At 36.8% G+C, this 23,634-nt stretch overlaps 1 protein-coding gene across 4 annotated transcripts in view; it reads right to left on the bottom strand.

Moving 5' to 3' along the window:
• Positions 1–23,634, bottom strand: part of OSBPL6 (oxysterol binding protein like 6) — a 97,358-nt gene that overhangs the window by 27,134 nt on the left and 46,590 nt on the right. For 2 of the 4 annotated variants that reach the window (XM_088058517.1, XM_088058516.1), the window contains exons 3-10: positions 18,025–18,120; positions 14,999–15,121; positions 11,707–11,760; positions 10,902–11,015; positions 10,620–10,784; positions 9,970–10,102; positions 9,417–9,520; positions 8,496–8,588 (exon numbers count right to left, since the gene is read on the bottom strand). In XM_088058517.1, coding sequence (XP_087914643.1) covers positions 8,496–8,588; positions 9,417–9,520; positions 9,970–10,102; positions 10,620–10,784; positions 10,902–11,015; positions 11,707–11,760; positions 14,999–15,121; positions 18,025–18,120 — 882 coding nt within the window. Of the gene's footprint in view, positions 1–3,706; positions 3,782–8,495; positions 8,589–9,416; positions 9,521–9,969; positions 10,103–10,619; positions 10,785–10,901; positions 11,016–11,706; positions 11,761–14,998; positions 15,122–18,024; positions 18,121–23,634 lie in introns of all 4 variants that reach the window. The other 2 variants (XM_088058518.1, XM_005519846.3) reach the window with 2 other exon arrangements.

Genomic DNA, 23,634 nt, shown 5'->3' with positions numbered 1-23,634 from the left:
GTCTTTCTATTTTCTTTTTTAACTAAACAAATAAACAATAAAAACAACAAAATAAAATCAAAACTCAGCCTGGTTTTCATTTGAAATACATGAATCATAAATAAATGCAGAGAGATACAGTTCAGTAAGATGGAGCAAAGAATTTAGTTTATTATCTTTCCACTTCTCTTTCTCCTCTGCTTTTCATAATAAAAGTAATAAAGTAATAAAAAACCAGCACATGCAAGACTTTCTGAGTTATATATGCCTGTATACTGAGCATTTACCTATATGCTACATATGCACTGTATGGCTACCACTGCTATGTAAGTGATGTGTGTGACCATGTTTTGTATTTTACTTTAACGTTACCATTTACACACATTAATATGAAAATCAGGCCAAGAACACAATTTTCAACTGCAAATGCAACAGAAAAGCCTGCAGAACTACATTTTGTTACTTAAATATTAAGCACTGTTTAATGTATCAAGCACTGTTTAGCACATAAAATCTAATTAATTTCATTAGATTGATCAAATGTGTAAATCAAGAATTGTCACACTGCAGCCCAATGCAATTATTCAAATATTAAAAATGGGGCCAAAATATAAAATGTCTCTTCAAAGGCATGATAAAGAGTAGCAGATAACATAAAAAGTCATATTACTAAGAATTTTTACCAACAGATGAGTTCTATACTGTCATCAGTGGTTGAACTCAGCACTTTGCTATTTGAATATATCAGGGAATGGTTTTATTAATTCCTTCCTGTAAAAGCTGACATCAATACACAGGTTTAAGTTCTGATTCTCCAATGAAACCCTCAAAATCCTATTGGATCTATTAATCATGAGCATACCCTGTAAAATATATTTTCCACTCTCTTCTTTCTCAATTTCCAGATATCTATCATACATTAAATAATAATTCTATGGCACCTATCTAATGTAAGCTTTATTCCTGCTTTCATGTATTTTGACTTCCAGCTATATGAACAAAGTATGTATTTTTTTACTGGACCTCAGTTTAGCTTCATATCAAGAAGAATTTGTTAACAGAAGATGTAGAATGAATTCGTTCTATTTTGCTGGATATTTAACCCTTTATCTTCTTCACAAATACCAGATTGCCTGTGTCAAGAGCCCAGCAACATTACGTTAATGAACTACTGTGGCTAAACATAGGTGAATTTCAAATTTCTTCTCCTTTTCCCCTTCTTAAATGGGAGAGCACGTTTCCAGGAGTTTCTGACTGGGAGCATCTCGAAGCTTCAACGGGTCCAGGTGGCTCCAGGAGGGCAGAGTAGGTATCTACACCGTACCTGTGTGTATGGAGAACATACCCAACCCTCCAGACCATCCAGAAGGCATGAAAGAAGCTGACACCAGCCATCACGCCAGAGCTTGAGGGAGAGTGCCCCCAGCCCCACATGCCTGTGGTGAGGGGGGAGGTTCCCCAGACCCACACGGACTGGCAGAGCTGCAGGCAGGCTGCCCACACATGCAGGGGGGCTCTTTAGTCACTCTCTGATGAATCAAGCTACTTTAGATACATCATTTCTGCCTCAAACCTCAGCTGGCCAGGCTGAAAAGAAATGCTTCTATAATGAGGTTTATTGAAAAAATACTATTTTTGATTATGCCCTAGAAACAGAATTTACATGTCCTACAAATATGTAACACTACTTGCAAGAAATATACATTCACATGACAGAGACAAGCAGCCTCGCTGACTGCTTTAAATGCAAGAACCAAAAATACTGAACTGTTGATTGACATGAACCCTCCTCATATGCATCTTTAAGAAAAGTTTCCAAGTCACTTTCCATAACAGATTAAAAAAACCCACATTAAACAGCCATTTTCATTCTCTTGAATAGGCAACAGTCCAGGAGACACTGCCAATATACTTCTCCCCTTTCTTCCTTTCACTGATGTGCTTTCTCTCTGTATTAATGGTGACTTGACCCTGACTTTACTACCTATTCTCTTTTTGGTTGTTTTATATTGTTGTTGTTTTGAAGGTTTTTGAAAAAATATTTAGCTTCTTGATCCATCACTCTAGTTTTCTCCATACAGACACTTCCAGACATAACCTCAGATGAACCTTGTCCCAACTTCCTGCTTTACACCAGAGGCGTTATACCCACTCATCCATCACCTTCTTCAGAATGACGTGCTCATGTAGGAACAGACTGTTCCTGGACCAGTGGGTTGTAGGAAAACCTCTTTCTGCTGTGCATTTAGCTGATATAATTCTATATCCCTCAGTCTATGCACACAGCTTCACTGAGAGCAACAACCATTCTGTGCCTGGAAGCCAGGGAGAGCAGGCCATGGCCACCAGCACCGCAACAGCCGCAGAGTCATTTTGGTGCCTCTAGCTTTCCTTCCTCCTGCATTTTCTCTGGCTTCTCCAGGATCTCCCTCAACAGGGCCTCACTTCAGCTGCAGGTAACAACTCAGCAATTCCCTGTTCTCTTAGCGCCTTCCAACACAAGCCCAGCTGCATTTGTCTACTGAAGCACTCCCCAGGTAAGGAGTACAACCCTTGCCAAAGCTGCTTAACTGCTGCTGAGCCTTCTGGTTAGACACTCCCACCAACACTGCCCAGCCCTATAAACTGGGAATCAGGCAGGTTTCTGTGCTAGGCAGGCAGGCAGACCGACAGAGTCAAAACAGCAATCAATTACAGAGCACTCATTCAGCATCAATTGATTACAGAGGAATAAATTTAGATGAGATAATTTCAATGCTGGAGAAACGCTGATATGTCTCATACTTTTTAAAAGAGCATAGCCATAACTGAGTTTGTGGTTCAGGTAGCAGGAGCTCAAGGTAGTTAGGCTTAAGCAGAAACTATGTCAGATCTAGGGAATTTTAGCTTCGGCCTGGAACAGCAGACACTGGACCACTTTAGCCTGGTGAAGACATTCACTGCTTGGGCTAGATAAGGAGTTTGCATTTAAAGCTCACTTCAATCTTTGGCTGCACAGTCTTCCCTATCTAGCTGTTGTACTTATCTGTTGATGGATTAGTACAAATGTCTATATTGGGCCTTCCTAATGAATGCCTTCTTGATAAAGCAGCAGCTGAGGATATCCTTTTGATGGTAATTTAATTTTACAAACAGGACTTCTTCCCACAACTAATTCCCAGCTGTGGTGCTGATTTCTGACAGTGTTAGAAATTGTATTTCTGGTGTATTTTCTGACAAAGACTTAGAGAATTAGCAAAACTACATACAGACACTGAGGTAGTAATATGACTTTTTGGGGTTATGGAACGCAAACAGAAGATTCCTCAAATGAAAAGGCTAACCTGATACTACTTATAAAAATATCAGAAAGTTCTATAATTCCATGGCTTTATGTAACAAATCTCCTTAGTTCTATTTTCTTGCTACAACTGTCACATCTTTTAACAGAATTTGATAATTTTTCTTCTATTTTGTATAGTATGTCAAAGACTTATTGCGTGCAGGGCCTGAGTCTGTCACTTGCACTTCCATAAAGGAGGAGGGACATGTACCATGTAAACAAGCTCAGACCCACATTTATGAATGCATTTGTGCTGGGCCTGACCAATTCTAAGAAACTCAGCTGAAAGGGGGTAGCATGGACACCTCCAAAAAGTGCAAGAAACATTTTTATCAGCTTATTACACAACCAAGTTACACAGCTTCCCATCCTTAGAGCTATCCCTTGATTTTTAAATCCACTCACTGTTGTAGCCACAGCAGCTGCCAGTCTCTGCCGGCGTCGTGTTGTGCTGAACTGGCCCTTCGGTGCCGGCCCTTCCTGACAGTGAATGCAAGAAAAGAAGGAAGTAGAAAAAGAGAAGGGAAGGGGTGATGGGACACAGGAAAATGAAAGGTGATCAGAAAAGGGAGAGGGAGAGTCTTTAAGTGGGTTTCCATTTTGTTAACTCTTATGGCCTACACATGTTGAGGACATGTCATGTGTTTTCAGCTGTGCATGCCAGAGACATAAAAAGCTGGATCCCTCACTAAAATTATCTCCAGATGAGTTGGACTGCAGTGTACTCACTAAGGCTACAAAAAAAAATCTATTAGCATTGCCATTCAGAGTGGTAAGGCAATAATGGAATAAGACAACAGCAAGGATGCTACAGCATGCCAGAAAATAAAACAAAAGTCAAACTCCTTCAAGGTCGCTTGACCATCTAGAAGATGAATTCTGAAAGAGATCACTTTGCAATAGTGGAAGTGCATGAACTGTGGTCACTGAAGATGCATGTGTCTCAATGGTAAAGCTTTTCAGTGTATGTGTTATCTAGTGAGTTTTCTTATTTAAACATTCCTGTACGTAGCTCTGGCATTCCCACATCCATCCCTGAGCCTGCTGTATCATTTTCTCCACACACCACTTTTTTGAATTCCACCTGTTTTCCCCCTATGTTATTGAATGCTTGGCTTCCAAACCAAGGCAAAAACTCAGATAAAGCAGCACAAATGAAAACTGAGTATTTCAGCAACTGCTTCCTTTTCTGCATGTCTAACTTGTGGCCTCATCCTGCTTAATTTGACTTTTATTTTACTTGTAAGAAAATTTTTCACAGTACATTAAAGTCAAGCAAGTAACTGTCTAATGCAGAGGAGCTCCACACCTGTCATAACATCATTTTATTTAATCTTTAATCAAAATGCCATTATTTTGAAGCCATTTTCAGATTTTGGAAGACTAGGAAATACACCTTTCTATTTTTAGAAAAAAATTCTCAACTCCTTTATATTTTTATTCCCCTGTATCTTCACATAAGTCACTTCAGTATTTTTATATCTTTAGATCTATATATTTTTTCCTTTTCTGCAAGCAGCCTGATGGTCACACAAATAACAATTTCAGGTTGGATACATCGACACCATGCTGAAGAACAGGATATTGTATTTCAATCATTAGCTGAACTGTCTTGCTTCTGTAACATTCCCAGAAGGGTCACTACAGTGGAGAATGGCCAAACACTTCACCCTCTGGCTGATATTAGTAGCATTGCCGCTGATAGTTGGAAGGGTTGTCTAAGGATCACAGTAAAAGGCTTGTGGTGTAATATTTTACACAATTCTCACATTAAAATGACATGCATAACCTCTGAAATACTGGGAACAAACTCTGTTAAAGCAGAGAACAGATCATATGCATAATGTAAAGCTCTTTGTGCTCTACAGAAATATGTCTATCCTGTGAATAAGCGTATGGAAGAATATTCTTATTCAAATAACAGGGACAAACCCATGTACACAGAGAAATATGCACAAATTTATATATAAGGTTATGAATGCAGGTATGCATTATTAAAATGGGAATAATGAGCTTTTCAGAACCACACACTCTCCTCACCACAATAGAAAGTGAGGTCATAATCTGAGTTACCATAAAAAGAAATACTTACTTTAGGGAAAAAGTAGTAACTAGTCTAGGTCTGGTTTGTTCTGAGCTGAAAGTGTCAGTAACGTAAGATGATTTTTTAGATTACTCCATAAAACACAGCTCTCTATTACACTATTCCCCTTGTGAAGTCTTGGAAGTTCACAACTTTGAGCTTTTGTGGAAAACCAAAATATCACTGGGTCTTCATGTTTTGCAGTAGTGTTGGTTTTTTTTCTTCCTTTGAAGCTCTCATGAGAATGATAACTTAGCCTTTTACCCAAAGGGTAATAAATATATAAATGTAAAAAAAAAAAAAACAGCAAACAAACAAACAAGAAAAACCCCAAAAACAAAACCTACAGCTCATTTTTTGTACAAAAGTGTAATTTGTAAAATGAATTAATAGAGGTCAACTAACCTGTTGTTGTAGGCCATTTTCATAAGATTTTAAATAGGCTTTTTAAAAACAAAATGAACCTCCTTCATGAAAGTAATCTTTCTTAAGAGAAGCAATTCATATATTACCCTTGAGTAAAGGCCTGTAAATTCAGCTGTTAATTCTAAACAATTTGGCAACAGTAAACACCCAAACCTGCAAATGTATAGACACATGCTATGCACAGTTTTACTTTGGGGAGTAACCCCTCTCTAGTTACAGGGATTAGCTGTGTGAGCAAAGTCAACTGCACCCAAAGTGGCACATTTAAGTGGTAAATATAAATGTCTAGGAAACAAATCAAGCAGCTTTACTTACAAGAAAGAATACATTACACACCTAGCATTCATACTGCAAGAATGTGTTAGCAGGAATCCAAAGAAAGCTATCTCATTAACAAAAGAATGGTAACAAGTACAATAAAAAACCTGGATGGAAGAATTCCCTCCTTGCCTCATGTGCAGAGGATACTGAGTCGGCAGAAATCACACACTCGTTCCCCATCACTCACAAAGCACACACTTTTATATAAAGCTCCCTAATTTTATGCTCCCCAGAAGGATGTTCTCAACATTGTACTATCAGAACACCTTTGATGTAGTTAAGATTAGTACTCCAAATGGAATCAACAGTGAAATTAGTTTAAAGTTAGTTTGTTAATATTAGCATTATCCCCTAAAACTAAGGGCATGTATGGAGGTATGAGGAAAGTAACAGATAATAACAGAAATCTTATTAGTACCAAATGTCAACCATTCAACAGCAAATTATGTGTAAGCACCATGAAAACAATGATCACAAATCAGACAAAATGATTCTCAGTAGGAGATATCCTGATAAACAGTTCAGAAAGACTTGAAGCAGTCTTGAAAAAATAAGCAGTAAGGAAGGCCAATGAAGTAGAAGGAATGTCTTAACAGAAGAACAAAATGGGGATTAGCTTAAAGGGCATGTAGGCATCAGAGGAAATCCACATTTTAGCGGCAAATTAGGAATAATACAATGAGTCACTGAGGCCATCTTCCTGCAGAGCACAGCTCTAGCACTCAGGAGACAGGACAGCCCTTGGAGGAATAAACTGAGTCTATCAAACTAGGCAAGATAGTGGAGTAGCCATCAAGTATTCTTTGTCTTTCATATAATTTAGAAAAAAATTATTGTCTCTGTTTCACTGCAAAATAATTTATAAATCAGTCAACAGCAACTTAATACTTTATTGTAACAAAATAAGCTTTATATTTACAGCATGAAGCTTGGCAGGAATTAATGCTGACCTAAGTTAATTCACTATCAACCCAGAAGTGACAGACCCATGTAGAGTAGTGCCATGCACACTCTCTCAGGGGAACCTGCAAACCAATCCTATCTGAAAGTTTCAGGAGCTGAGGCACACTCCTGCCAAACCACAATCAGCAGTTTGAGTCAGGTGCCTGTGATGGAAGCCCAGGCCTGCGTTACTTTGGCAAAGCGTAGGTAACACAGGAACAGCTCATTATTCACTATCACCAACGATAAATCATCGTACACTGACTGCTTCCATCATTTTTGTGGATGGGACTTCTCTGAGGTTACTGTGGCATGAAAGAAGAACATGTAGTGGTGACTGACTCTTTGTACGCACCAAGTACTCACATGCATTTTCCTGATATTTTAATTTCCCTGTTTTATTCAGCACCAGGGAAAAACTGTGATCCTTCAATTTCAGATAGTAGAACATGACATCAATCACAAAAATTCCTTTGTTAATATACCTTTTTAATCCCAACAGATGCTTCACTGTTCTACCTACTGTGATTTTCAAAGTATAATAGGTAAAAAGAAAAATCGACTGCAAGAGCTGCAATGAGAAAGCTGATGCAACTATGACTTTTTCCTTCCTTAAGATTACTGATCTTAATTGAAAACCCCTTAATGTGCCTATTGGGGGATGCTTTCAAAGTTTTTACTAATTTCAAGATATTTGAATGGATTAAAAGTTGCTGACATTTATTTACTCAGTAGCAGACATCACAGTGGCGATTGTTAGCTCCCAAAGCCAGTTAATAGTCTTTATTATCAGTTGCTTAGTAATAAAAAAGATCAGCTTTTGGATCAAACCTCAGAATACACAACTGCTTCCAACAAAACACAAGGCAGCAATACATGCACATTATGATAATTTCTGTGTTTTCAGTTCTAGGATGGAGTAAATTCTTGCTTCACATAATTTATTTTATGGTTATTTTATTTGCTCCCATATTAGCCTTTTCCATAACAGAAGGCTTGTGAAAGTACTTATAATTGGCAATATTCCAAGTATAGGTCTTGATAAAGACAACTGGTGTGTTTAGTATTTCATTCTGCTTTTAATTTGATGTCACTTGTTCAACTGTCCTCCTTTGCAACTTTGATATGGAATAGCAGTATCCCCATATGGTGTATGTATATTGAGTTTTAAATACCTTAAATGACTAATATTCAGATCCCCCTCCTTTCTCTAGATGGCAATGTTTTCATATGAATTATAATAAAATCAGTACTTTTCTCACTATCTTCTCTAGGTTTTGAACAACAAACTGAGATTTAATTTACCTCATCAGAAACAGGAAAGACAGCACATTGACTTCCTACTTTTAGCTAATATATCATTTCATGCTTAGAATTTAATCTAGAAGTACAGTGAAAAGTAAAACATAGTGCATTCAGTACCTGAAGTTGAATTTTTGCATCTTTGCTGACACTTTTTGTTCTCCATCGTCTCGTGACCCGCTTGTCTTTCTTTGAAATATCTACACAGTTAGCCTACATTACACAAATAGTTAAAAGCAACAAAGTGCTATTAAGTTGACACAAGCAACACAGACAATACAGCAAGTTAGTCAAGAATTGTAGCATTAGACAGGTACAAATTAGAAAGTAAGGAGAAAAACGCTGCTGCTGGGGACCCGAAATTTGAGCAGTGATCAGCTGTACCTTCCCATACAACCTGGTACAGTTGTCTCCTTTAGCAAAACTACTGGCACCCTTTCTTTTCATGGGTGTGTAGTATTTAGGAAGTTATCTGGAAATCCTCATGGATTTCTGTTGTGGTATTATTCAGATATTTGAACGGACAAGAAGATTCAGTGAAAGTGGAAGAAAGTATTGATGACTTAGGATCTGCCATTGCTTTCTGGTAAGAACACTCACCCTGAACTGGGTAACAGTCCAAAACTTGGGACCTTTGAACTATGCCCCCTTTTCTAGAGCATGCAACTTCATCTTTGAGGGTCTTTGGGTGTCCAATCCTTAAAAAACTTAAAATGTTATCTCACTCAACAAAAACTCCTTAAATACAACTTCAATTTATACATGTGTTATATTGTAACAGTCCTCAGTTTTGTTTTGCAAATAACTTAATAATTTGATTTATCCTGTTTAACTCAAACACTAAATACATCATAATTACTTGTCTACACAGGAACAGAAACAGTATTACACAAGATTAAAATAAACATATGATAAACATTTCATCCAAGATTCACTATTATTTCAGAAAAACATTCTGAGTTAACAGACATCACCTCTATATTTCCCTTAACAGAAAGAACAAATATTTCAGTGTAATGATTTATGTTCAAACATATTTACCTGCATGTCTGTGAAATTTGGCGCTGACTGAGTTCTCTGTAGTATTTCTAAATTTTGAAGAAGCTTACTGAGTTCCACAAGGTTAGACTGACAATGAGCAAGATCTAACAGATATAAAATAAGAATATATTAGGTGTTTCAATTCAGACTTTTTATTGCCATGGTGTCCATTGTTAGAACTTAATTGCATTATAAAAGTTAAGTGTCCAAATCCCTTGTAGTAAGGCATCCAAGTGAAAGTTTTATTTTCAAGGATATTGGACACTTTTTATTTCTACAGGAGTCAGCAACAGCTCTGGACCTCAAAAAGTGATCATATTTGAACAATGACATCCATTAAAATAACACAGATTATTGTGATAAATTTAAAAAGCAACAACCCAGAACTCATAGAGAGCAAAGTTCCCACCACCAGGTAAAAGTTTTTCATTACCTGAAGAGCTACTACATGTTCATGTAAAGATGTAACTTAACCACTTTACTGACAGAACTCTTTTGTATATCAACAAGTGGTTCTGCTGAAAGAACAAGGCATGAAAAGATAAAGTCTAACCTTCTGCACATCTGTCCATCTCTTCAGAGTCCTGCAGCCAAGCTGCTACTTTACTCTGACCAGTAGTGCAGGTGACAGGAAGGCTGTTACTGCAAGGTATAGGAGGCTGCCAGGGGAAGTTATTTTGCTGCACCTAAAGCATAATAAAATGCTTATATTTACTGTGGCTTATATTGCCTTGTCAGTGTAATAACTATACTACGTCAGAATAGAAACCAAATTATGCACTGTGTTTTCAGTGAAATCTGTGATTCATCTCCAAAGTTCCCAAAAACACAAATTTTTTGGAATAGCATATTGGAGAATCAAACCAAGAACCTCACAAGTGGACTGTGCTAGGTACCAGTTAGGAAAGCTGCTGTTTAAGAGGAAGAACATAATCAGCAAAGAGACAGATTTATACCTGATGACAAAGGCTAGTGCAAATTGTATGAGTGGTGAATACTTTGCAAGATCTGTACAGCAGCCCATTTCAGTGAAGTAAGGCTAAATTAGACAGTATTTCAGCTGATTTCAGCTGCACACCCTCGCAGCTTTTCGCTGGCCATCAGTTCCCACAGTGGATGCTCCTGTCTTATTTGCATTACAAGAAGAGCCCACTGAAACTACCCACAAGCAAGCCATGAGTTTTCAACCCAAGAACTGCACACCTTTCCATCCGACACATTGGCAGCTGGTGAAGACTCTGTAGTAGATGCTGAGGGGAATATATGGAAGCTGGCATCCCTGGGAGATCTCACAATCTCATTCTGACGGTACAATCGGTGGTGCCGTAACTTTGAAACCCATGCATCAAACGAATCCTGGGATTTCACCTGGAGAAAAATTTGCTATCAAGAAAGCATCCAAGACAATACTTTTCTGCACAATCTTTTCAATTTCGTTTGTTTCTACTGAGGATGGAAAATACAGTATGTATTTTCACTTCTTACCTTTAGGTGATAGATGTGTTCTTCTGTGTCAAGATCTATTCTACGAGCCTTTTTTTTTATAGACATGACTGATAAACCAACATCAATGCTCCCATGGACCTTTCCTTTCTGTATCTAAAATAAAAAAATCAAGGTGCAACTTTAGAAGTATCATGCACTTTTTCGATATATTTAACAGAAAACTATCTGGTACTGAAATAGTTTCCCATTTATAAACATTTTAGCAAAAAGCCATCTTAAAAAATAAAGCTGCACTCAGACAAACCACTTAACCACTTATTATACTTATAGTCAGATAAAAGTATCTCACAAGAAGTGCTGGTACAAAGCCAACTCCAAAGTTTGGGTCTGTAAAGTGGTTCACACCAGTGCACAGGTACAGGTAAGTGAGAAGCAGAGAAAATTAGACAGTACTTGACACCCTGCCACTACAACTTGATAGTTATTAGTATCTGATCTGACTAATTTATTGCTACCTTTACATCTCTAGAGTACATCATTATCAATTCTTTGTCATATCCAGAGCTGTATATATATATACAGAGCTATATCAGCCAGAACTGACATAAAAATTGGAAAAGAAAAATACGTGATCAGGTTAATCTCTCTCACAGCTTCATTCAATAAACGTATATTTCCATAGAAGTAAAAAATGTAGAATTCTTGAAGACATAACCAAAATCTTACATGCTTTATCTTTAAATCCATAAACAACTTTCATGGGTGTACTTACATAAATATGCCTAGAGTGAGTATGAGCAGACTGAACTTCATTAAAAGTTTTAAAGTCTTCAACTCTACTTACATCAATTGGTGACTTTGAATATTTCAACATTCCATTATCCAGGACAAAAAACCTCTGAAATTATAAGAAAAAATCCAACAACATTCTTTCTTAATGAGTAGATGCAATTTAAACTGTGTACAACAATTCATCTGGAAAAGGATTACCCTGTAGCGATTAAGGAATGTTTCGGAGTTGGAAGGCAAGGGTAAGTACAGTATTAAATAATTTTCTTGCTTGTTTTTTGACAACAATTATCTTCTAAACAAAAGAACCTAGATTCTCTTTTTTCAGCATTATGTTCTAGGTTTATCTTAACAAACTTTGATAATGAAAGGTATTATTTTTTCAGTTTTCCAGGCAATGTAATAAAGTCTGTAAGAAAGAGTTAATTAAATCTGTTTCTTCATTTTTTTTCCTGTGTTTCTTCCCACAAAAGCTGGTCACATTCAAATTAACAACCTTCCTTATCCAGAAAGTGAGCAGTTTTTCTTAGTGCAAAATCTTAATCTCAAAAGGAAGACCATCTGAGACACCCTGGTCTACCATCCAAAACTCTGGCCCTTATGACAGACCTCTACTTGGTGAAGTACAGATGAGATTGTAACTCATGCTGAAGACATTTTCTAGTGTTAATCTAGGTAATACAGTACCAGAACAAACATGACAGCTTACCAAACATCCCCAGGTCACGGGAGGGCTGATGTTTCAGGTGTTAGTGATACAGGGTGGGCCTCTGCATCTTCACTGACAGGGTTACCAGGACTGGCCTGTGCCAGGGCTATTGCTACACCTTCAATTTGCTGAGCAGTTCTGACTTAGAGCAGAGAGCAGAATCCCCTATTCACATTGTATTTATCCTTCAATTAAAGGTGCCTGAGCTTGTCTGTACCAGATCACTCAAGCTGCTTTGCAGTCAGGTTAATGCAGACTTTGGCACACAGCATAAAGATAAAGCCTAGCAGCAAACTGGACTTGAAATGACATTCACTAACTTGTATTTATCATCACTAACTTTAAAAACATGCAAAGTAATAGCAAATAATTCCTAATTTTAGAGTGTAACCTGAAGCATTAATCTATGCCAAAATTCCAGTACACAGCAAAATACTCTGCTTGATTCTCAAAGCTGTTGTGACACGGGAAGGACGGACAATGGTTTCCTCAGGTAAACCTACTAAATTAACACTCTAATTTAAAACTTTAATTTAACTTTGTATTTAACATTTAACACTAAGCAGGGCCAGTAGTTAGCAGAAAATCCCCCTCAAAGATGGTTCTAGAAATTATGTCAGTCATAGAACAGATGGTACCAATGTCTCACAGGGCAGAAAAACAGTGCTTTTCTCTATCCCAGCTGAAACCAGCACACCTGGAGATAAAACTTCTTTAATAAGATGTCAAAACAACAGGAACATTTTGGGAGTTTATTTTGCATAGGTATGGTCACTAACAAACTTCACAACAACATGATGTTCATGTCATATTGCTCTGTCTCTAAGCTGCATACGCAAAAGAAAATTATCTTTCATCTTCATTTCATTCCAAAGCACACTGCACTTCAGAAAATGATAAGTTCACCAAGTTGCATACATTGTACCTGGTATGCTGCTAAAGAACATTCAGGACTGTCAGAATATAACATGACATGTTCAATAGACAAAAGATGCTATATATGGCTTTGCTAGCAGAACACTAACACAGCACATGCTACAATTGGTGTCTCTGAAGTTCCTCACTGGACTCTCAGCACAAAGTATTGTTATGGAAATTAAAAGATATCCAGGCCAACATTGAAAAAGAAACCACAACAACTTATCAACAAACCCAAAGTTTCAAAACATAAGTTCAACATAGTTGCCAAGGTGAAATGTAAAGTAGAGTAGAGAGGGATGCTAAAATGTGAAGTTCTTAATCACAGTAAAAATTATCTACACAGGCAACTGCTCTAAATTAATCTAGATATCAGGAGTGATTGCCTTTACAGAACTGTGAAAGTTGGACTCATCTTCCTCTCCTATAAATTAGCTCCTTATCAAAATGTACACTTGGCCAAATAGCAACACATTAATAGAATTTATTTTAAAAGTGTGTGAGCAGTGGTTTATTCCCTAAATTCTTATGTAACTCATTATTGATTTTTTTGAAGGGTCAGATTGATTTGTTGGGCATGGGGGATTTATGTGCTTTTTCATATTTCAGCTACATCAGTTTGAAATCCATTAATCTGTCTAGACTGAATTCAAGTAGTGCCTAAGTATCAGGCTGATGAATAAGTAAAACAAAGCCAAAACATCAAATGTAGATAACCATGCAGAAAAAAAAGGGTAGCAGGCTTATGTCTAGTAGTACAACACCCAGAAAGAAGAGAGAAATTGGGAAAAAAAGGTGTAATTTATACCAGTATGGACTGCATTTGGACTCAGACCTAAGTAAGTCCCACTGTGTTTAGCAAGAAAAAGAGCAAAGTTAGTGCTTTCCCAGAAAAAACACCACATATAGCAAATGATTTCACTATAGTTTGTAGTAAAATGCATTCTGCCTCAGAAAATTATTCTACTATAATTATTCTACTTTCTTTTTTGTACCCTCAGGAACAAAAATATGAGAGAGCATCAATACCATGCATCTTGTTGCTAAAAAAGGGGGTGGGAAATGCAATTATTGTGGTATGAAATAGAGTTTATGAACACCAGATGTAACGCAGAATCCTGCATGGAGATATGTGTCCAAATTAATTAAACAGAATCATGAGGTTTGGGGTTGAGTTTTGTGGTATTTGGGGATTTTTCTAAATAGAAATCTCTTATAGCAAAAATGCATAGTCCCACTGCATGCTCACAATGAAGAGTCCAATCAAGAAGAGAAACAAAATTCAAGGACAAAGTTGAACAAATCTGCTCAGCCAGCAGACCTGGAGGGGAATGCTCTCCTGTACAAACACCTTGGATACATGGAGCAGTCCCTCAGCTCTCCTCTGCTGTGTAACTTCAATGTAAACTCAGTGCAACCTTGGAGTACACAGCAACGCTTCAATATAATATATTGGAAAGAACAAAAGGGGTACTGATTAAACCTCATAAAACACAAGGCATCTGCAGTGTTATTTACAAATGTAATCTGGACTTAGAATACAACCTTAGGCAGCAGGGACTGTGATTTGAGAGCCGTAAACGGTGTCTCCAAATTAATTCTCTACACAGGTGGAAGAAAAAGTGGCTATTTATTTGACATCCTAATTTTGTCTAGACAAAAAAAATCCCACTTCATCAAATAAGGTGATAACATTCTGACTTGGTTTTGAGACATTTACCTTGTGCCAACCTTTTAATGGCCATTTTCTCTTTTTCAGCATGAAACCTTCATGTTTGTCTGGCTTCTGGACATTGGTCTGGCCTATTTTCAGACCCTCTATGATTTCCCAGCTGTCAGGTTCCTGGTGAAAAAGCATGAAGATACATTGATTAATTAATTTTGCACACACATGGTGAAAAATTGCACTTAAGAGTGGTGCAAATTCTTCAATGCAAGACAACAAGGAGGAGACAGGCTTTTAAATCATCCTATTTAGGTACCAAATTACATGGTCACTATATGTCTAGCTATATCTCGTTTAAAACTACCAAATGCAAACATTTTCAGATTTCTAACCCTTACCTTAAGGTGCATAGCAAGAGTGCCTTTTGTGATATTTCTTAATCACAAAGAAATTTAAATTTTCTCATCTTTAAGGTACAAGTTACATTGGTTTTGGATGCCCCAGTTTTTCCTCCAAATCAGAAAAACTAGCAGATGTTGCTTTATTGTTGATTTTGAGTGTAGCTAGTGATAATCTTCAAAGGCATTTTATGATAGTTTCACTTGCTAATTGAGCCTTCAGAAATCTGCAAAAGGATTTTCTTTTTATTTTCCTGCATTCATTTTCACTGTATTATGAGAAATTTATAGGGAAAGCTAACTAATTTTCTCCCTAGAGAAAAACACAGAAACAGTATCATTTGAGATACAACCCGTTGTATGCCTTTCATGGAGCCAATTAAAGCATATTTCTAAAGCATATTTCTGATACATACCACTTCTTTTGCACAGTGACTGGTGCAGCTCAAGCCAGATTTACAATGTAACACAGTGAACAGGTAAAGAACAATATTTTTAAAGAGAAAAGGATGGAGTCGTATTTTCTTTTAGAGTATATTTCTATCCTCTTGCTACTACATTAATCAAAAGAATTCTGCACCAGTTTAAAAATCTCTTACTGCCAGCTTCCTCAGACTATGTTTTACTAATTATACCTTACAAAGCTGTAAACTTGCATTTTCTCAGCTGATCTGTCATAACTCCTAGCAATGTTATGAAAAGTTAACAAGAGAGGAAGGAGGTCATACAGCATCAAACACTCAAAGCAGAAAAAAAATTGTCTCCACATTTCCGAAACAACCGTTCAGAGCCAAGAGCCGTCACTTTTTCATGACACCTCCAAATAAATTACACAGCTCTGATAACATCAACATTACTATTATGAAAATATAGTTGCAAAAGTAACAGCAAATTTCAAAACTACAGTTTTCAGTAAGATCTTGGTATTTTGAGAAGGGTGAAAAGCTCTACCCCAATACTAAATACCGCAGTAAATTTTAATAGAAATCTTTATTCAGCTTAGTTTCCCCTGAATAACCATAAACTAACTATCCCACTGTCTGTAAATCTGCTTGAAATGCACCTTTTTTTAGCTTCCCATGTTTTGCTTCAATGTTCTATTTCCATTCTATAGAGGGAAGAACATACGTATTATTTTCTCCCTACAAGGAAGTATTGGCACTTGAGGGGGACAAATTTAACTCCCCTGGGGTGAGCAGAGAGTCTCTGCATCTCTGCCAACTGATTCTTCACCATATTGATTTCTCCTTTAGATCATCAGCTGCAGGCATAAGTCTTTTATCTACTAGATAACATCAGTATTGATTAATTCTCAACTAGAAATCACACAATGTCATATAGCTATTCATTTAGACAAAAGGCCAGACACAGAGGGATAAAATGAGCAATTATTCAGTGCAGTGTGGATACTTGTCTCCTGCTGCATCAGTGCTACAAGCTGTCCTTAAAACCCTCCTAAAAATCCTCACTGTGCCTCATCCCACAGTTTTGGTGTGTTGAGATACGTGCAATGCGAGGGCCATTATGAAGGAGAGACAAAAATGGGGAAAAAACAAACTGAAAGTGGTACACTTCAAGAGCCCTCATCCAGGGCCAGTTCTCAGTTACAGCAGCAGTACTTTAGGACTTCAGTTTCCTCAGGGATTACATGAGAAGGAGCCCTGTGCAAAGCAGCACGACTGGGGGAACACAGTCACAGCTTCCAGTCCCTGGCTCTGAACATGCCCCTTGTATGGCAACTAAGGGAGACACTACCAACTGCTTTCTCAACTTTTGACTGCAAAATATTTATTTTTCCAAATAAAAAAAATAATAAACCATTTCATTTTCCCTGGATGAACAAAATATTTCCTTTCAAAATTATTTTATCAGGTCTGTTTCAGAACTTACAGATATTCAGATTTTTCTTTTCTACCAAATATTCCATCACAGCACCCTCACCTTTTCAGTAACAATCTTACTTTTGCATATGAAGTATCTTAAAATGAAGCTTTCTTTATGTGGAATTAGACTTGTTTGAAATTACTTACTCCAAAATTGAGCAATTTACCCAGAGAGAATTGACTTCAAAACACCACAGACAAGGCTTTACCTTTTACAAGAGTGATGTCACCCCTGCAGTTGCATCCTTTTCTCTGCTTTAGGAAAGAAAGTCTCAGCAAGAGCTTTGAAATTTCAAACTATGCTCAAGGGATGTTATTAGGATGTATTTTTTAAACTAATATTTATTGGCAGCAATTTGAGATTTTGATATGACTTGCTCTACCTTAATAAGAGGACTGAACCGGGAAATTTCTCAGTCATAGAATCATATAATATCCTGAGTTGGAGGGGTCCCACAAGGATCATCAAAGTCCCTTCTAGCCCCATATTCTGAGAAAATAAAATTTGTTTCTGGGGTCTTCCATGTGAAAAAAACCAAAACCAAATCAAACCAATCCTTAATTTTGTTACTATAACATCTACTAATAAGGATTACTGGCTCTTCTTACACCTCAGTTATAGAACAATAAGTTATAGACTTTATTGTTCTCAGTTATAGAACAATAAAGTCTCCAAGGCAGACTCACAATATACTCAGTGGTAGAATCATACAAAACCCTGTCCCTGAAGTGTTAGTCAAACTATTTTGTAACTCTAGAGGGAAACACTGCCCAGACTCCATCCCAGGCTTTTGCTTACCTTGGATAGAGAGAGATGATCACTTTCAAGGAACTGCTTGCTTAAAGAAGGGTCTGTGCTTCCTGAAGAAGCCTTTCGCTCCAAAATATGAACACTCTAAAAAAATAATTAAAGACAACATCATGGCTCAAAACACAAAATACCACCCATCCATGACTTGAATGAACAAATGGTTTGCCTTCAGAAGCAATATACTTCTCCTTTTTTATTACTGGGTTTTTAATTTCTTTAGTTTAACCTAGAAATGATGTTGAACAAAAAAAGAGCTAGGAAAAACAAGTAATCCAGCTCTTACATCTACAGAGATTCTAAGTGCTCCTAACCAGACTTATCATGTTTTCTGTTAATATACAAGACACTGAGTGCACATACTGTGCAGTCACCACTGCCCTACATTCACTTCACATAAGATACTACTGCCTCTAAAATATTCATTATCACACCTTAGCATTTTGTTATTGGCTTCTCAGCTAAGATAAAGTCATGCACTACAGGAATGCTTTTAAACAGATTACAGGTATTAACAAGATCAGTTACTGTGTCTCAGCTGATGGGCTTGCTGGTGAACATTCATGGAACACCGTGATCTTAAAACACTGCAGCTGTTTTTACATATGACAATACTATAAAAATTGTATCTTCAAAACAGTGTAATAAAAATGAAATACATAATGTCACTACTAGTCCTGAAAAAATTGCTGTTCTTAAAAGACATCTAAATATGTCTTTCCATTTTCCATAAATGTTTCACTCCTATTTTATAAAAGAAAAAGCATTTTTGATACCACAATGACCACAATCCTCATGTATGGATCTGCATTTCTTTCTCTGGTGAAATTTTGCTACATCTCATACTGCTGTTTGGTAAGAATTCTACCACAACATGTCATTGGTATCTCTTCGGCAAAAAATAAAAGTACTTCATTTCCAGGACACACAGCACAATGACAAACTTGCAATTGCAATTACCCTCTGAGAAGCATATGTTTTTCTCAACTGAAAATGCCAATTAAATTTTGTTCACAATTAAGCTACTTTACATTGACTGAAGAAGAGATTACCCAGGTACCAGCAGCAGCAGAAACAATCAGGGAATATAAAAGCACATAAAAATGGAAATGTAAATATTATTGTTTATACAAATGATTAAGTACATAAGGACCATAACAAACCTAAATGAAAATAAACACAGCTATTAATTTAAATGCCTATGTAGAACACAGACCACATCTTGCTGCAGAGCAACACACAGACCTTCCTTGTTCTCTTTCAACTTGTGACTGTGAATGAGAATAGGAAAATATAGGGAGTATCTCTGTTTTCAGTGGAGTTTGATCAGCGTCCCTGCCTCCATGCAATGATAATCAACATTTATTTTCAGTTACTTTTAATTAAATTTTACAGTGAATAATGTGAAAAAGCAGCAGTATTACGTTACTCCAGGGCCAACCAGTGAAAAGCTTTGTCATTTATGCTTTAAAAACTTCAGCTTTATCAAAGGAAGTTCAACCTACTGATTTAGTCTAGTGTGGCTTACTAGTCAGATGATGAAAAGAAATATGTATGTATGTAGCACAAGTGTCTATGTTACATATCAAATAATTTAATAAACTAATTTGAGCTGAGAACCACAAAGTTCCTAATGAAAATAAGTTTTCTTACCAAATAAAGGAAATGCTACTTACATAAAGAGTATGACATTTTAACAATATACAAAAGAACCTAAATTTGCTCCTCTAAGGAAGATTAAAATGTCTCTTGATTAACATAATCAGGATGATTCCCAACTTTCTTGCCAGTTTTGTCTGGCAGGCAGGAATCCATCCATCCTGAGATGGAGCAATGCCCAACACAGATGTTCTGAAGGTCTCCTATGTAGCAGCTGGTGCAGTTTGTTGTTACATAACTGCAATTTCATTTTGTACAATATTTAGAGAGGAGTAGCCCAACAGCCCTTAGCTTGCCAGATTTCCAGTGACATTTTCAATTACATGATTTTAAGTCAGGAAGGTTCTGTGCCTTTTTTTTTTTTTTTTTTTAATTAGCCTTCAGTCATTACAGTTCCACTTCAGTTGAGAAATACATTATTAGCCAGCAGCACTTTAATGAATGCTGACTTATTCAGCTATTTGTTTGAAAATTAGAAAATGAACACCTTTTAAATAAAATTGCCTTCTTTACATTCCTTACTTCCAGAAGTGTTGGCTTGTTGTCTATATATGCTTGCTTTTCAATTCTCTTTACTCATGACCACAATTACACTGACGCAAGATCATATTTTCAGATTTGTGACATGTCTCTAGCATAATATTAAGAGACCTTACTTGGTGAAAAATGTTTTCCATTAATGCATGTTATTTTTCTGCAAAATTACAGCTAGAAATCACACAATTGCTTGCCATTTTAAAATGCAGCTAATTTTACAGTCCAAGAGCTTAGTTATTTAGAATCAAAGAAATAAAAATTATTTAAATCTTGATATTATTGTCAAGGGGTTTTTTATGTATTTTAACATGAAAAACAGAGTTGGTAAAGGAAGCAGTAATAAAAATGCTGATAAGGAGGAAGAAAAAGGCAGATCAACACAGCTTTTGGGGTTTACTTATAATTAAACCAAAAAAATGAATGATAATCCATTGAGCTAGGGATATCAATCAACCTGGTACTCTTATTCCTCTCATCCCAAAAATACAGACAGACAAAATCAGCGTCTGCATTGCTGCATTCCTGACTCCCCCCATGTTCCAGGATTATTTATGCACTATAGATGGTTTCTCTTAGAGGAAAATGCCAGCACTAGCCAATTCCATGTGCTCTTGAAAACTAACTCAACACAATTACTAGTTTAACTCAAATTATTATGTAATTCCATTGCAAAAATCTTCATCCTAACGTCTTTTCTCCATCTTTATTATTATCTACAACATACACTACATATGTTACACACATTTGCCTCAAAATAACCCTAGCATGCCATATGGGGAACACAAAAGCTTGTTCCACCTTGCTTTTTTTTCCTTTTTTCCCCAAAGACATGAAGGAGAAGGAAATTGATGGAGAAAATAAAATAGTGCTATGATGTTGTATCATTCTCATCTTCACTGGAAGGCAGGAATGGAAAACGTGTTTTACAATATCCTTCCATGTGTCTTGCCAGCTTCTCACTTTGGAGCTCAATGACTCATAGAGCTTGCTGTCCTGGTTTTGGCTGGGACTGAGTCCATTTCCTTGCGAATAGCTGGTATAGTGCTGTGTTTTGGATTTAGTATGAGAACAGTGTTGAAGGCACAGTGATGCTTTGGCTGCTGCTGAGTAGTTCTTACCCTAAATCAAGCACTTCAGTTTCCCATACTCTGCCAGTGAGGAGGTGCTTGAGGAGCTGGCAGGGGCATGGGCAGGACAGGTGACCTGGACTGGCCCAAGGGATATTCCACATCACAGAAGGTCAAGGACAGTGTATAAACTGAGGGAGGTGGAGGTGAGAGGCTGATCACTGCTGGAGATGGGCTGGGCCTCAACTGCAGGTGGTGAGCCAATGTACTGGGCATCACATGCCTTTCTTGTGTTTCATTTCTTTCTCTCTTGTTCTTTCTATTACAGTCATTATTATATTTTATTTCAATTACTAAACCATTCTTATCTCAACTCTCAAGTTTTACCTTCTCTTTCCTCTGATTCTCCTCCCCATTCCAATGGCAGGGTTGGTCTCATCAGACCAGAGGCTGAAGACCCTAACCTTTCCTTACTGAGTCTGAATTTCTATTAAAACTAATGGCATTCAACTGTTTTCACAGGAAAATCAAGGAAAGGAAAGAGATTTTGAGTAAGCAGAGGTAGAATATCCAGTAAAAGACAAGTCTGACACTCGTGTCTCTCTGAAACACAGAAGTTGTACGGTAGATACGGATTTGACTGCATACACGCCAATTTTTATACTTTCTAAACAAGATGTGATACATGCCAAGTTAATCTGCAATACTATTTGCTAAGGTTGCATTATTTTCAAGGTTATAATCTTGAAACTTGCTTTTTTCTTAGGCTGATTCTCAGCCACCTCTGGCTTTCCTCCTGTTAATGTTGGAAGAAAGACAGATTCTTGAATACATTTCGGGAGAGAAGAGTGAGTGCAAAGCAAAACAACCACATCTCTTCAATGTATTTCTCCTTTCTAGCACATTTTTTAAATTTTATAAAGTCATCATGGTCCTATTCTTATCCTCAGTCTTTTCTATTGGCACTGCTCCATAGCTGTTTTCAGCAATCTCAGCTATCAGCTAACAGACAAAGGAACACAGCAGTACCTTGTGAATAGCAAACACAGTTAGTATGGCTTTTTTCTTCTTGTAACACATGTTCATCTTGTACAGAAATGTATTTAAGAGCAACATTTTCTTTTTGTAACCTTTTTACTGAAAGACAAGTATATATATAAGGTGCAGTTCTGTAGCACATGAATAAAATCCAGGTATGTATGCCTACCTCTTTCCTGGGATATGCAAAGTAAACCCTTCTTGTGTAACAGAAATGTCAAGGATTTGTTAGCTCAGGAGCTCTCTGTCAGCCCCTTCCAGAACTCCAGCTTTTACTGTACTTTGTGTCAATGCTTTTAGGCTCTGGCAGCAAGGAAGCCTTTGCTTTTCAAGGTGATTTTTGATAAATTCTGAAGACAAATAAGCTCTTGCTCTCATGAAGAGCTTCTTGGAGGGAATCATTAGCACAACTGGATAAAGCAGAAAAGAGCTATCTATCATTGTAACAGCAACCTTCCTTCTACCAGAACAATACCAAGTCACAGCCTGGGTGTTAATGTCAGTTTTCTCCCTTTGCACTTACCTTAAGATAGCAGGAACAGATAAATTTACAGTGCCTGACAGAGAGAATTCAAACTTAAGCTAATGATAGAAAGCTTTTTTATGACTATTGAATAATCACAATTAAAAGACTTGATATTCTGTTAAATTGTCTCAGGCTAGCTGTTCATATTAATGATGCTGATACAGTTTAAAAGAAAAAAGGCAGGAAAATAAAATTCCATACACAAAAGAAAATCATTCCTTGATGTGTTGATTTTTCTATGAATGAAACATTCTAGACATGAAAAGGAGTCAATGTTAACACAAATAATAAATGAAAAAGTTGGATCTCTTTAAAAGATGCATAGGTTCAGAAGAAAGACCTTTCTTCCTGTGACTTTCACTTCCTTCTGTAAGCTACCATCTTAGCCTTTCTCAATATCCTTTAAACTTCAATATACACAGTATAAAAATATATGAGATAGGAAAAAGAGAGGTTGGAAAAATTTTAATCCAATTTTTTTTTTACATGAAATATTATTCTACTAGGGGAAAAAAAAATATTTTTATGTAATCGCTTCATTTTCAATTCCAGGGTATAAAGTATTTAATAAAAACAGGAAAAGAGAGGTATCAGAAAAGCAAATAGCATTACTAAGGCACACAGTTATTCTGACTAATACATTTGTATATTTTGCATGTGGATAATCTCAATCACACAAGAGTGTCTGGAAAACAGAAGCCTCCTTATCATACCTGCCATCACCCTCCCTCTTCACTTTCGTGCCTTTCCTCTTCACTGAGGAAATAAAAATAC

This window comes from Pseudopodoces humilis, chromosome 8 (assembly GCF_049639895.1).
Source record: "Pseudopodoces humilis isolate 2021_Gansu_Grassland_sample_001 chromosome 8, ASM4963989v1, whole genome shotgun sequence".
Taxonomy (NCBI): Eukaryota; Metazoa; Chordata; class Aves; order Passeriformes; family Paridae; genus Pseudopodoces; species Pseudopodoces humilis.
This window is presented reverse-complemented; position numbering and strand designations above follow the sequence as displayed.